This window comes from Microcaecilia unicolor, chromosome 4 (genome assembly GCF_901765095.1).
Source record: "Microcaecilia unicolor chromosome 4, aMicUni1.1, whole genome shotgun sequence".
Classification (NCBI taxonomy): domain Eukaryota; kingdom Metazoa; phylum Chordata; class Amphibia; order Gymnophiona; family Siphonopidae; genus Microcaecilia; species Microcaecilia unicolor.
The window spans coordinates 367,191,282-367,207,021 of record NC_044034.1 but is presented as its reverse complement, the minus strand read 5'-3'; the positions used below and the strand labels follow the sequence as shown (position 1 = coordinate 367,207,021).

Genomic DNA, 15,740 nt, shown 5'->3' with positions numbered 1-15,740 from the left:
CAATGCCGGGCAGATTTCTAGTCTGGTTCCCATAAATGGCAAAAACAGATCAGGATGAAGACTGGAGTGGGCTTCAACAGTTGGGAAGAAGAATCAATGCTGGGCAGATTTCTAGTCTGGTTCCCATAAATGGCAAAAACAGATCAGGATGAAGACTGGAGTGGGCTTCAACAGTTGGGAAGAAGAATCAGTGTTGGGCAGATTTCTACAGTCTGGTTCCCATAAATGGCAAAAACAGATCAGGATGAAGACTGGAGTGGGCTTCAACAGTTGGGAAGAAGAATCAATGCTGGGCAGATTTCTAGTCTGGTTCCCATAAATGGCAAAAACAGATCAGGATGAAGACTGGAGTGGGCTTCAACAGTTGGGGAGAAGAATCAATGCTGGGCAGATTTCTAGTCTGGTTCCCATAAATGGCAAAAACAGATCAGGATGAAGACTGGAGTGGGCTTCAACAGTTGGGAAGAAGAATCAATGCTGGGCAGATTTCTAGTCTGGTTCCCATAAATGGCAAAAACAGATCAGGATGAAGACTGGAGTGGGCTTCAACAGTTGGGAAGAAGAATCAATGCCGGGCAGATTTCTACGGTCTTTGCCTCAAAACTGTCAGGGACAGACGGAGATTAAGTATACCAGCTTTTAATCATGAAGAAGTGGAACCTATGCAGAGTGCCAGATTCAAATCTAGCCACCTTGTTGGGCAGAATGGATGGACTGAGCAAGTCTTTATCTACTGACTAGTAAAAGAAGCCCGTTTCTGACACAAATGAAACGGGTGCTAGCAAGGTTTTCCTCGGCTCCCCTACAGCCACACATGTCCAGCGACCGTCCTCTCCCCCTGTAGCCAACCATGTCCAGCAACCCTCCTCTCCCACTGCGCCCACTGTAGCCACCCATGTCCAGCGAACCTCCTCTCTCCCCTGCCCCCCTCCTGCCACCCATGTCCAGCGACCCTCCTCTCTCTCCTGCCCCCCCTGCAGCCACCCATGTCCAGCGACCCTCCTCTCTTCCCTGCCCCCCCTGCAGCCACCCATGTCCAGCGACCCTCCTCTCTCCCCTGCCCCCCCCTCCAGCCACCCATGTCCAGCGACTCTCCCCTGGACATGGATCAGCTGTGAGGCATGTTTTTTTTCCTCCCCCGGTTTCTGAAATTGACATCATAATGGCTACGGTGATGTCAGCCTGATCTATGGAGCCTAGCAGACCAACTCGGAATGAGCCACGGTCCCAGGCAGCAACTTAGAACATTGGAGGTGAGAATTATTATATAGGATATTTACTATTTTACCATGTAAGTTGGGGGGGGGGGGGGGTGGAGCTGCTGACAGGATCTTAAAAAATGATGGAATGCCATTTTGAAGATTGAAGCTTCTGAATCAAGACCCTGAGTGAACTTTAGCAGAACATTTTCCCAGCCCCTAACACAGTTATGAAAACATGGCATGAATTTAGACTTGGGGATCCCACTAAGTGGAGAAGTAGCCTAATGGTTGGTGCAATGCCTGGGAAGCAGGTTCAATTCCCACTTCAGGTCCTTCTGACCTTGGCCAAATCACTTAACCCTCCATTGCCCCAGGTACAAAATAAGCACTTGCTTACAATATGTAAAACTGCTTCAATTGTAACCACAGAAAGGTAATATATCAAATCCCTCCCCCCCCCCCCCCCCCCCCCCACCCAAGGTTTACACTTATTTGGCAAACCGCTATTCCTGGTACATAACACAGCGGAAAACAAAAAAGGAGGTAGAAACCCTCACGATACCGTGAGATGCAAAACAAAAAGTGAGGAGAATGGATGAGGATACCAAAAAAATGTGAATAAATACATTTTTTTGGTATCCTCATCCATTCTCCTCACTTTTTGTTTTACATAACACAGCGGTTCACAAACTAAAATCAATCAGAAAGGAACTCCAGTAATATACAGGAATGAAGAAATAAGAAAAGCAGCATTCATTAAAAGAAAACAAAGAAACCTACAGTTTTATGGACACTATTAACACATGAAACCCTTTTGAGAGAATGAGGTGGAACTCTGATTATAACTTTATTAAGCCTATACTTGCAACCTTAATCTGGTTGCCTTGATGGCTTTAAATGTTTAGTCAGAGTCCCTTTCTCTCTCCATAATATTAAGTTTGGACTCTACTGAGATTTCTGTTATTAGCTGTTTGGAATGCATGAGTCAGACTGCAATATTGTCCAACTTCAGAAACAATAAAACGTTGCATGGCGTTTTGCACTTGAGAAACCTGATTTTATATGAATAATTCATGAGGACCTGCAATGCAAAATTATGCATAACAGCTTATTAAGTTCATGCCAACACTAAAAGCATTTTTGGATGATTGATTTTGATCTTTCTGATGGTTCCAACTAGTAAGTCAGCAGCTACTAACAAGGTTAGTGATATATCATTGTATTATTGAGTCTATTGCTATTTGTCCTACTTTTATGAATGTTTATTGTAACCCGCTTGTATAAAAGCGCGATATAAATCCATGAAATAAATAAAAATAAAACTGCATGCAAAATTTGCTTCATAAACTGGAAGGTGTGGTTATTATTTGGCAACCTGAGTATATATGTAAACCGCTTTGAATGTAGTTGCAAAAACCTCAGAAAGGTGGTATATCAAGTCCCATTTCCCTTTCCCTATTTCACATTCTAAATGGAATGTTGCTACTATCTAAGATTCTACATGGAATGTTGGCTACTGTTTGAGATTCTGTTGCTACTATTTGAGATTCTACATGGAATGTTGATACTATATGAGATTCTGTTGCTACTATTTGAGATTCTAAATGGAATGTTGCCAGTAGAGGAGTAGCCTAGTGGTCAGTGCAGCAGACTTTGATCCTGGGGAAGTGGGTTCAATTCCCACTGCAGCTCCTTGTGTCTCTGGGCAAGTCACTTAACCCTCCATTGCCCCTTCCCTATTTGAGATTCTACATGGAATGTTGCTACTATTGGAGATTCTAAATGGAATGTTGCTACTATTGAGATTCTAGATGGAATGTTGCTACTATTTGTAGATTCTACATGGAATGTTGCTACTATTTGTAGATTCTATATGGAATGTTGCTACTATTGAGATTCTGTTGCTACTATTTGAGATTCTACATGGAATGTTGATACAACATGAGATTCTGTTGCTACTATTTGAGATTCTACATGGAATGTTGCTAGTAGAGGAGTAGCCTAGTGGTCAGTGCAGCAGACTTTGATCCTGGGGAAGTGGGTTCAATTCCCACTGCAGCTCCTTGTGTCTCTGGGCAAGTCTGTTATGATTGGGGTCAGAACCCCTCTCAAACTTACCTCTTTCCTGGGGGTCAGCTTCTTAGCTGGCTTCTGTTTCTTTTGTCTGTCCTTTCTGAGCTGGCTCTGTCTCTCTGTGCTGGCAGCTTCCAGCAGCATGGGGTTAATTGTTTTACTTTACTACAGCTGTGTGGGTGGACTGAGTTAGCTCTACCTCTCTTTGGGTGTACTGGCTTCAAGTGCTTCACGGTGTTGCATTGGTGTGGGTTGGGCCTCTCTGGGTCAGTGTGCTTTTGCCTAGGTCTAGGGAGTGTGACATCATCAGGGAGGGCCTTGATAAGGAAGTGGTGTTGTTTCCTTCAGAGCCTTTGCAACGGTGGTGTTTGCTTTAGGTAGGGTGGTGCAGTGTGCACTTCTGACTTTGTGTTTAGTTTCCCTGCTTGCTTTTGCTAAGGTCCAGGTTAGTGTTAGTGCAGTGTGCACTGGTGACTGTGTGTTTAGCTTTCCTGCTTTTCCCTTATGGTTCCCCTGCTTTTCCCTCTTGGTTTTGGAAGCATTGCTGTGTGTAGGGCTTTGGAAGCTCTGTTGCTGATAGAAGTACTTCAGGGTTTGGTGTTGTTAGGAACACTGCAGAGTTTGCTGTTAGAAGTACTTCTGGGTTTGTGCTATTGGGAGCATTGCAGTCTTTGCTGTTGGTGTTTGGTGATTTAGAATCACTTTTGGCTTATGTGTTAGCTTTCCCCGCTTTTCCTCGTGACCTGTGTTTAGCTGCTGTAGCTGGGTGCTTAGGAAGCACCGGGGTGAGAACCCATGTTTAGCTGCTGCAGCTTGGTGCTTAGGAAGCACCAGTGTTAGGTCTGGCGTTTGTCTTCCCTTCCTTTTCCCTTGTGGCTTCCCTGCACTTCTGTTAGTGTAGGGCATAGGGGCACCCCTGTTAGTTTCTGTTAAGAAAACTGCTGTTAGTGGAGGGCTCAGGAGCTCCTTGGGTGGTGCCGGGCTTAGGAACACTTTTGGTCAGTTTAGGAGTTAGGCGCACTTCAGCTACAGCCTGTTCTAGTCCTGGTCCCGGTGTCGTCCAGTAAGTCCTGCCGGCTACTCAAACCCAGGAGCTCAACTCCTGGGGGGCTTAGTAGCTAAGTGCAGGTGAAGCTGTGTGGACCAGTCCGGTGTGCTCCAGTCCAGTGTTCCAGTCCTGTGTCCTCCTGTCCGGGGGATTCCAGTCCCGTGTTCCAGTCCTGTGTCCTCCAGTCCGGGGAATTCCAGTCCCGTGTTCCAGTCCGTGTGTTCCGGCTCGCTGGGCGGTGCCTGCAGTCCCTGCCGGTGACGGTGGGCTTGCCCAGCGTTGGTTGGTGGGTTTTACCTGCTGCTGTCGCTCCTCGTCAGCAGCACAAGGGCTCACGTTTGCTCCAGAGCCCAGCCCCGCGGGCTCTGAACCTGAGAACCTGACAAAGTCACTTAACCCTCCATTGCCCCTTCCCTATTTGAGATTCTACATGGAATGTTGCTACTATTGGAGATTCTAAATGGAATGTTGCTACTATTGAGATTCTAGATGGAATGTTGCTACTATTTGTAGATTCTACATGGAATGTTGCTACTATTGGAGATTCTAGATGGAATATTGCTACTATTGAGATTCTGTTGCTACTATTTGAGATTCTACATGGAATGTTGCTATTCCACTAGCAACATTCCATGTAGAAGCCTGTCCTTGCAGATCAGCAATGTGGCTGCACAGACTTCTGTTTCTGTGAGTCTGACATCCTGCACGTATGTGCAGGACATCAGACTCACAGAAACAGAAGCTTGCGCGGCCTCATTGGTGATCTGCAAGGGCAGGCTTCTACATGGAATGTTGCTAGTGGAGGAGTAGCCTAGTGGTTAGTGCAACAGACTCTGATTCTAGGGAACTGAGTTTGATTCCCACTGCAGCTCCTTGTGACTCTGGGCAAGTCACTTAACCCTCCATTGCCCCTGGTACAAAATAAGTACCTGAATATATGTAAACCGCTTTGAATGTAGTTTCAAAAACCTCAGAAAGGTGGTATATCAAGTCCCCTTTCCCTTAGTATAAGTAATGCATCTATATTTGCACTGGTCTTAGTACATGACATTTGGGGTGACTTTCTCCATCAGCCTCAAAAGTTCTGTTTGGGGCTACACTTCCTACACTGTGCTTTTAGAGTAAAAATTATTGGCAATAAGGTCCTCTATTTTACACAACTAAGATGAGAAAATATTGAATATCCTTAGGAAATGCGCAATACAGTCCATAAGCCCCTCCCAGACAACTTACAGGGAAGAAGAGAGGAGATGAGGCTAAAGCAGAGAAGAGAACAATTGCCCCACTCACTATTTCAGCCTCTCTTCTCTGTTGCTCCTACCCCCCGACCTACCCAGCACCTCTCCTGGTTCCACTTCTTTTTTTGTCTACAAATTAAGACCCAGTTGTGCTCCAAACTCAAGAATACCAACTGGGTCAGTAGGGCTGAAAACACTGCAAAGCCATCATTCTGTTCCACTATAGAGAGAATTAAGATACTTCTCTTACAGTGACACCTATTGGTCAACCTTGATTTGAGACGTACAGCTACATAGCTGGTTGCTGTAGCGCCTGGTTCAAGGTCAACGGAAGAGCACCGAAACTATGAAGAAAACATTTTCCAAAGTTACTGAGGGAAAAAGTCAGCTTGTTCCACTCCACCACACACATTTTATCTCCGAGAGTTGGAAGAAAGAGACAAGTTTAAGCTTCTTATACTTGTTTCTAAAGGCTTACTTCCCTCAGCACCAATTACTTATCCCCGACCTTCCTAGAAATCCCCTCTGCTGTTCTTTATTTTAATTCATACAATAACAAACACATAATAAAGAGAAGAAACAAATAAACTAGCATATGACATACCGTGACCTTCCAGTATGTGGCTTCAGCAAAAGAGACATTCATTGAAAAAATCTCTCCCCCCCCCCCCCCCCCGATAACTTTGCCCCCAACAACATAGGATCTTCCCCCTCCCTCTCCTCCCATGACAAGGTTATTTGAGAAGCAAAAACAAAATCAGCCATCTATAGGGTATGGTCTTGCCATTTCACATAACCATCCCATATCTTGAAAATGTTAACAAGTCTATTCTTCCGCAATGCTGTCAGTTTGGACATCAAACATATGTGGTTATCCTTTGCGATAATTTGAGGTAGCCTAGGAACTTCTTGTTTCCACGCTGAGACAAGGACTAGCTTACTATATGCTGAACTAGTCTCTTTTTACGAGTCAAAAGGCCCAGAGATACAACAATAAGCCTTTGGACAAGACCACCATATATGCTGAAATGTTCCTTAAGAACATAAGAACAGCCATACTGGGTCCATGTAGCCTTTGCAATAGTGGCCAATGCAGGTCACAAGTACCTGGCAGAAACCCAAATAGTGGCAACATTCCATGCTCCCAATCCTGTGGCAAGCAGTGGCTTCTCCCATGTCCATCTCAATAACAGACTATGGACTTTTCCTCCAGGAACTTGTCCAAACCTTTTTTTAAACCCAGTTACCACATCCTCTGGCATCCACTTCCAGAGCTTTATTCTATCTCCCGCTGATTACTGCCAGTTAGAGCTGCACGATATACTACTACTATTTAACATTTCTAGAGCGCTACAAAGTGTACGCAGCGCTGTACAAACACAGAAGAAAGACAGTCCCTGCTCAAAGAGCTTACAATCTAAATAGACAAAAAGTAAAGCATTTAATATTTAAGCAGTCAAGCACAAGAGAACAGTCGCAGAAGGACTGAAGATGTTGAAGGGTGGTCAGTGTGATTAGGTATAACTCTGGTTGGAGTAGTGGGAGAAGGTGATAGAAGAATAGAAATGGGTGAGTTGATAGGGAGGTTATATAAGACATGTCACTCTAGGGTTGGGTGGATAGAGGGGTAGGGCTATCCGCTAATATTCAGCAAATCGCCGGTTAAGTTTGGGGGCCAAATTAGGTTTCTGTTTGGCTAGTTTCAACTTAACCGGCCATCACTAAAAATAAACTGCCAGTCACCGGAAGCGGCCCAGCATTGAATATTCAATCTCAGCGCTGACCATGGGAGGCAGCCTGGCTACCTTCCGCGGTCTGAATATTGGCCTCATACAGCAAAGTCCTATCCTTATGCGGCAACCCATTGCCAGAAGCGGATCCAGGTTGACGGCGTGGGGGGAGCGAGAGCAGACTTCCGCTGGCGCACATTTTCAGTGCAACACAACAAAAAAAATAGGCACCGGCAGAACTCCGTTTGGAGGAGCGGCTGCTCCCTTGGCGCCCCACCTAGCTATGCCACTGCCCATAGTCACATAAGTTCTGAATATCGACTTAAGCGGATGTGTTAGCTGGCTCTGCATAAAAGGGATATTCAGGCCGAAGCCCGGGAATAACGCCAGCAGCGACCAGTGAAATGCTCACTGCCTCCAGCTGAATATCTGCCATGTGAAGTAGTTAGTTCAAAAGGATGCCGAAGAAGTTAGGAAATGTGATTATTGAACAATAAAAAGAAAAAAGAAAAGAAAATGAGAATTATCCTTATATAAACGTTTTCTTTTCCTCATTTTTAAGCATTTCCATAAGGAACAAAGTTAAACCTTCTATTTGTCAGCATAACGTAGCAATCTCCTGGGAGCAGAAGAGGAAGCTGAGCCACTCCTGGCAGCTGATAAATTCCATCAGGCATAGAGAAAACATTGAAGGACAATGTCTGGGTCTGACAGATGTAGACGCCACAGGAGTGACAAATTTTAGTGTTACAACTATCTGCTAAGTTCAACAGTGATGAACACAGTAATATGCAGTGGCTCAGTAAGGTAGTGTATACAAATAAAAATAGCTTGAAAAGAAAATGTAGGATTTTTTTTTGTTACATTTGTACCCTGCGCTTTCCCACTCATGGCAGGCTCAATGCGGCTTACATGGGGCAATGGAGGGTTAAGTGACTTGCCCAGAGTCACAAGGAGCTGCCTGTGCCTGAAGTGGGAATCCAACTCAGTTCCTCAGTTCCCCAGGACCAAAGTCCACCACCCTAACCACTAGGCCACTCCTCCACTGTTGCTACTATTTGAGATTCTACATGGAATGTAGCTACATAAGTAATGCCATACTGGGAAAAGACCAAGGGTCCATCGAGCCCAGCATCCTGTCCATGACAGCGGCCAATCCAGGCCAAGGGCACCTGGCAAGCTTCCCAAACGTACAAACATTCTATACATGTTATTCCTGAAATTTTGGATTTTTCCAAGTCCGTTTAGTAGCGGTTTATGGACTTGTCCTTTAGGAAACCGTCTAACCCCTTTTTAAACTCTGCTAAGCTAACCGCCTTCACCACTTTCTCCGGCAACGAATTCCAGAGTTTAATTACACGTTGGGTGAAGAAAAATTTTCTCCGATTTGTTTTAAATTTACTACACTGTAGTTTCATCGCATGCCCCCTAGTCCTAGTATTTTTGGAAAGCGTGAACAGACGCTTCACATCCACCTGTTCCACTCCACTCATTATTTTATATACCTCTATCATGTCTCCCCTCAGCTGTCTCTTCTCCAAGCTGTATAGCCCTAGCCTCCTTAGTCTTTCTTCATAGGGAAGTCGTCCCATCCCCGCTATCATTTTAGTCGCCCTTCGCTGCACCTTTTCCAATTCTACTATATCTTTCTTGAGATGCGGCGACCAGAATTGAACACAATACTGAAGGTGCGGTCGCACCATGGAGCGATACAACGGCATTATAACATCCTCACACCTGTTTTCCATACCTTTCCTAATAATACCCAACATTCTATTTGCTTTCTTAGCCGCAGCAGCACACTGAGCAGAAGGTTTCAGTGTGTTATCGACGACGACACCCAGATCCCTTTCTTGGTCCGTAACTCCTAACGTGGAACCTTGCATGACATAGCTATAATTCGGGTTCTTTTTTCCCACATGCATCACCTTGCACTTGCTCACATTAAACATCATCTGCCATTTAGCCGCCCAGTCTCCCAGTCTCGTAAGGTCCTCTTGTAATTTTTCACAATCCTGTCGCGATTTAACGACTTTGAATAACTTTGTGTCATCAGCAAATTTAATTACCTCGCTAGTTACTCCCATCTCTAAATCATTTATAAATATATTAAAAAGCAGCGGTCCTAGCACAGACCCCTGAGGAACCCCACTAACTACCCTTCTCCATTGTGAATACTGCCCATTTAACCCCACTCTCTGTTTCCTATCCTTCAACCAGTTTTTAATCCACAATAGGACATTTCCTCCTATCCCATGACCCTCCAATTTCCTCTGTAGCCTTTCATGAGGTACCTTGTCAAACGCCTTTTGAAAATCCAGATACACAATATCAACCGACTCCCCTTTGTCCACATGTTTGTTCACTCCTTCAAAGAATTGAAGTAAATTGGTCAGGCAAGATTTCCCCACACAAAAGCCATGCTGACTTGGTCTCAGTAATCCATGTCCTCGGATGTGCTCTGTAATTTTGTTTTTAATAATAGCCTCTACCATTTTCCCAGGCACCGACGTCAGACTCACCGGTCTATAATTTCCCGGATCTCCCCTGGAGCCTTTTTTAAAAATGGGCGTTACATTGGCCACCCTCCAATCTTCCGGTACCACGCTCGATTTTAAGGATAAGTTGCATATCACTAGCAGTAGCTCCGCAAGCTCGTTTTTGAGTTCTATCAGTACTCTAGGATGAATACCATCCGGTCCAGGAGATTTGCTACTCTTCAGTTTGCCGAACTGCCCCATTACGTCCTCCAGGTTTACCGTGAAGTCAGTAAGTTTCTCCGACTCGTCTTCTCCGACTAGCAACATTCCATGTAGAAGTCGGCCCTTGCAGATCACCAATGTGGCCGCGCAGGCTTCTACATGGAATGTTGCTAGTGGAATAGCAACATTCCATGTAGAAGTCGGCCCTTGCAGATCAGCAATGTGGCTGCGCAGGCTTCTACATGGAATGTTGCTAGTGGAATAGAAACATTCCATGTAGAATCTCCAATAGTAGCAACATTCCATGTAGAATCTCCAATAGTATCTATTTTATTTTTGTTACATTTGTACCCCGCACTTTCCCACTCATGGCAGGCTCAATGCGGCTTACATGGGGCAATGGAGGGTTAAGTGACTTGCCCTGAGTCACAAGGAGCTGCCTGTGCCTGAAGTGGGAATCAAACTCAGTTCCTCAGTTCCCCAGGACCAAAGTCCACCACCCTAACCAATAGGCCACTCCTCCACTGTTGCTACTATTTGAGATTCTACATGGAATGTTGCTATTCCACTAGCAACATTCCATGTAGAAGTTGGCCCTTGCAGATCACCAATGTGGCCGCGCAGGCTTCTGCTTCTGTGAGTCTGACTCCTTGCCCAGAGTCACAAGGAGCTGCCTGTGCCTGAAGTGGGAATCAAACTCAGTTCCTCAGTTCCCCAGGACCAAAGTCCACCACCCTAACCACTAGGCAAGCTAAAAGCACACAGGCAATTTAAGGCAATAAGGGACCCTTTGACTAAGTCGCACTGAAAAATGGCCTGCACTGGTGCATATATTGCATGCGCGCAGGTCCATTTTTCAGCATGCCTGCAAAAAAGGCCTTTTTTGCCGAAAATGGACCTAGGGCAAAATAAAAATCTGCGCATGTCATTTTGGGCCTGAGACCTTACCGCCACCCACTTACTAAGCGGTAAGGTCTCACGCGTTAACCATGCGGAAGTAGTCAGCACGCGTACGCTGGCAATTACCGCCCGGTTAGCAACACGTGGTAGAAAATAGAAATTATTTTCTGTCATGCATTTTGGACGTGCATCAAACTTAGAATTACAGCCCGGGGCATGCGGTAGTTCTAATTAGATGCACGTTGTATGCGCGTAGGCACCTACACATCTTAGTAAAAGTGACCCTAAGGATTTTGAGCTGCTATTGTCCTGGGTCCTCTCTATTTTAATAAGCACATAAGCATTGCCATACTGGGTTAGACCGAAGGTCCACCAAGCCCAGTATCCTGATTCCAGGTGTGGCCAATTGAGGTCACACATATCTGGTAAGATCTTGACAGTAAAACAGATTTTATGCTGCGCATCCTAGAAATAAGAAGTGGATTTTCCCAAGTCCATCTTAATAATGGCTTATGGACTTTTCTTGTAGGAACTTGTCCAAACCTTTTCTCAACCCTGCTAAGCTAACTGCTTTTACCACATTCTCTGGCAACAAATTGCAGAGTTTAATTAAGGAGAAAGTAATTTGGGGAAGTGAGGTTCATTTCAGAAATGTTTTCAAGTGGGACAATGATCCATTAACAATGAAATTCAGGGTTCAGAAAGTACAAAGAGAAGAGCAGTAAACAGTACACGTGAATTTTGCTGCCATCCAGTGCCACCAATTCCTGCACCTAAACTTTAAGTTCAAGATTTATAGAAGGCAAAAGTAGAGACTAATAGACGATTCACCACTGGAGACGTGAGTCCAACAGTCTTTATTATATCAAAGATAACGACCCGACACAGGCCGTGTTTCGACCTATTCTTTGGGGTTCTACATGGAATGTTGCTACTCTTTGAGATTCTGCATGGAATCTTGCCACTGTATAGGATTCCAGAATCTTGCTATTCTTTGGGGTTCTACATGGAATGTTGCTACTCTTTGAGATTCTGCATGGAATCTTGCCACTCTATAGGATTCCAGAATCTTGCTATTCTTTGGGGTTCTACATGGAATGTCACCACAATTTGGGTTTCTGCCAGGTACTTTTAACCTAGCTTGGTCACTGTTTGGAAAACAGGATACTGGGCTAGACGGACCATTGGTCTGACCCAGTATGGCTACTCTGATGTTATTATGGTTCTTAATTTTCTGCATTCTCTTTTGTTGTAACATGGATTCACCTTGCTTCTGGTGGTTTTCTTAGTTTTCAGAGGTACTATATGATGTTGAGGACGGTCTGGCATCTGTCCTCCCAGAATGATAGGAAGTGTGAGGTATTATGGGTGGGGGGGGGGGGGACCAAGAATTAGAACTGATGTTGGTCCAGAAGATTTTGTTGTTGATTCTACCTCGGAATTCATAGGTTGTAAGGGTGGTTGAGTTTTGGGAGAAGGCCTTTTTCAAGTTGAGGGTGGCGAGTACTTTGAAGTGGTCGGACCATGGCGTTTCGTCCCATTTTAGATCGTTGTGTACTAGGTGATGGGTTTCTGTAAATTTATATGCTCCAAGCCCACGTGGATACTGCTCACCACCTGTCGCAGAGATGATGATGAGTCATCAGCTGATCACCTCATCACCCATCTCACCCTCCTATTGGTCAAATTTGGAGCAGGAATGAGGCTTGAGAGGCACCAAGCCTCATTCCAGCACCAAACTTGACCAATAGGAAATACAGCCGGAAACCACCCAAAAGTCAAACCCACAGGCAACTTATAGAAGCCACCCAATTCCATGGGAAAACTGCGGTGCTGGCAACCCTGAATCCTGGGGTAGGTGCTTTACGTAATTTATCATCTTTGTTAAACAAAGGATTATTATTTAACACTAACAAAATGGAGCAGTCTTATGATGCATATTTACACTTGTGAGGTCTTAATAAAGACAGATCCAAACTCTAATCAAAATTAAGAGATAGATCTCATGCTCTCGCTGGATGTCAGTAATGGTTACTGAATACCAGATGTTATGAGAACTTGTTCACCCAACGTCATTTAAAAGGAAAAGGAAATAATGTGAAGATGAAAGTTCACTTTGAAAGTGCTTGCTTTTCACTTCTGTCCATGACATTAATTTGCACTAATGTTCCTGGCTGAACAGCAGCTCTTTGATTAGAATAATCCCATCCTCTCCCAAGGCCTGGCTTAGTCATCACGTACCGAATGTCTTTCAGGATCTTACCAGTGCAGTACAATTTACGGTCAATGTTTCTTCTGGTGGGGCTGCAGAGCATCTGATTTCCACTGAGAACCACACTTTGTAAGGCATGAAACTGCTACCTACATTATGAAATAACAAAAATATATTTCCAAGTTTTAATTTAGACCGTCTGCTTTTTATTTATAAACATACACAATTCTAATCAAACCAGTCACAAGAAAAATTCCTGAATAAGACAGAAAACGTCAGTTTCTGAAGAAAACAGCCAAATATGGGGGGGGGGGGGGGGGGGGGTTCAGTGTATATCCCTTCATTCATACACCTGCACCTCTGTCCTTGCAACCTAGAGTCACAGTTACCCTGTCAGTTATTGTATAACCTAATCATACACATCCAAACAATATTTTCAGTAACAGTTTCCTCACATTTTCTCCAAAGCTTAATATACCCTTTGGCAGCATTTTTTTCCCCAAAAGCAATGGCAGTTTTTTAATAAACATACACCCCATCATTCGATAAATGCAATCCAATTGAGCGAAATTCCCACAATTATGGTAAAAATGTAATACATGTAATTAAAAATGACTGATACAGAAGAAGTGTATAAGGCCACAGATGGAACAACCAAGCAGACACAGCAATCAAAGGGAACAATTCTTTATTCCAAAACCCGACACGGCTTGTGTTTCGGCACACGCCTTCATCAGGGGTCAGTCACCGGTCAGATAGTGTGACAAGGCTACAGCCCAGAGGTACAAAATGAAACAACAAAATCCTGAACTACGTCTCCCAGAATGCATTGCCCGTCCCAGCCAGGGGAACCCCAGGGATAGACAAGATGGGTATATACCAACTCTGACCACAAGAGGGAGGGAGAAGGAAGAAGCCCAGTTCCCCTGGCTCCGTAATCAATACATCATGCCTCCCACCAGTAAGAGGGAAGGGTGGGGTGAGAAGCAGGAGGAGGAGGGGATGGATTGGGTGGAGGAGGGGGTTAAAGAGGCTGAGCAAGAAGCAGAAAGCAGAATGGGAGCTGGAGAGCCCTGAGGAAGGTAGCCCCTGAAGGGGGAAATATGTGTTTAAAAGATGTTTTGATTTATAAACCTGCGGTAAGGAAGCCTGTTTTGGATTAGAACTGTTTTGCTGTGGGGAGGGCAGAGAGCTGGACGAGTTACAAGCCTGGTTCCCCCAGCTGCTACTGATTGTGCTGTAAGGACTGTATTGGAGCTGGAAACCCTGGTTGGACAGGAGGGAACAATCCTGCTTAGAGGCCAGAATGGCTTGGGATCCAGACTTTGAAAAGAGGTATTTTCAAAGGGGACTATTGCAGCCCTTCAAGAAAGGGCAGAGACTTTGGATTGCTGGGGGAGGGGCAGCCCAGCCCTGCCTGGGGCAGCCCTAACAGAGGGTTGGACTGAAGCTTTTGTCTGTAACTTGGAAACCAAAAATAAAAAGAGAGAATATTTGAAAGCAGCTGTGAGTGGCAATTTGTGGAGCTTGGATTAGTCCTGGGGAGGAGACTTCCTTCCTCCCCCTACTGGCGCAGCGGGCCTGTTTACAATAGAAAGCATGTATTTCAAGAATTCTTCACAGCAATAGCCATGTAAAAAGACACAGAAAAGTAGCGCTACACAGCATGTATGCAAACAGCGGTAGTTGCCGACATTCAAGATGATGCAGGCGTGTGTCGAAACACAGGCGGTGTCAGGTTTTGGAATAATGGATTGCTCCCTTTAATTGCTGTGTCTGCCTGGTTGTTCTACCTGTGGGCTTAAGAAAGCAACAAGGCAGACGATCTGCAAGCTCCAAGATGAAAAAACAACAAAGCAGATCAGTAGAAGGTAAACATAAATTTATTAAATGAAAACCAAATGTTCAAATCAGCCCGACACAGGCCGTGTTTCGCCCAGCAGGGCTGCATCAGGGGCTACACAGTAATCCTTTATTGTTAAGGTTTAGTAGATATGTGTGTTGATGAAAAACAAATGTACAGGAGACTGAAATCATAGATCTTCTAAAATATATGGTAAAAAAAACAGCACAACCGAATAATCATAAAAGGTGCAGACGTGAGATCCATCAAACACCCTCGCAACTCTGAAAGGCTGAAAAAAAGCCTTTCAGAGTTGCAAGGATGTTTGACGGGTCTGATTTGGTTTTCATTTAATAAATTTATGTTTATCTTCTACTGATCTGCTTTGTTGTTTTTCTACCTCTGGACTTATACACTTCTTCTGTATCTGGTGACTTCTTCTATTGTTATTCCCTCTGATCTGCTTCTTTTATACAAAATGACTGACTTTTATTGAGGGCTATGTAAACAATGTAGTGCTTCAACTCCCTAACTATGTTGGCAGTCCCTCGTTCATGGGATCACATTGAATAGGAGTTTGCATACATTCTAGGTGCTTAGCTTTTGTATAGCATGTCAAGGTAGGAATCAGGACATCAGCGTTTACCAAAGGCTCTGTTGAATGCAGAGCCTTTTGTAAAATAAGGAAGCCAACATAGAGGGAAAAATGATTTTACAAAACGGCAGTTATAAGTAAAGAGCATCATGCAGTGATGACATTTACGTGTGGAAAAGGCAATTTCGCAACTTTGG

The 15,740-nt window shown here is 44.5% G+C and overlaps 1 protein-coding gene across 1 annotated transcript in view; it reads right to left on the bottom strand.

Annotated features, from left to right (window-relative positions):
• Positions 1-15,740, bottom strand: part of CFAP47 (cilia and flagella associated protein 47) — a 1,083,264-nt gene that overhangs the window by 358,249 nt on the left and 709,275 nt on the right. Inside the window, 1 exon segment of the mRNA XM_030202357.1 lies at positions 13,157-13,254. Coding sequence (XP_030058217.1) covers positions 13,157-13,254 — 98 coding nt within the window.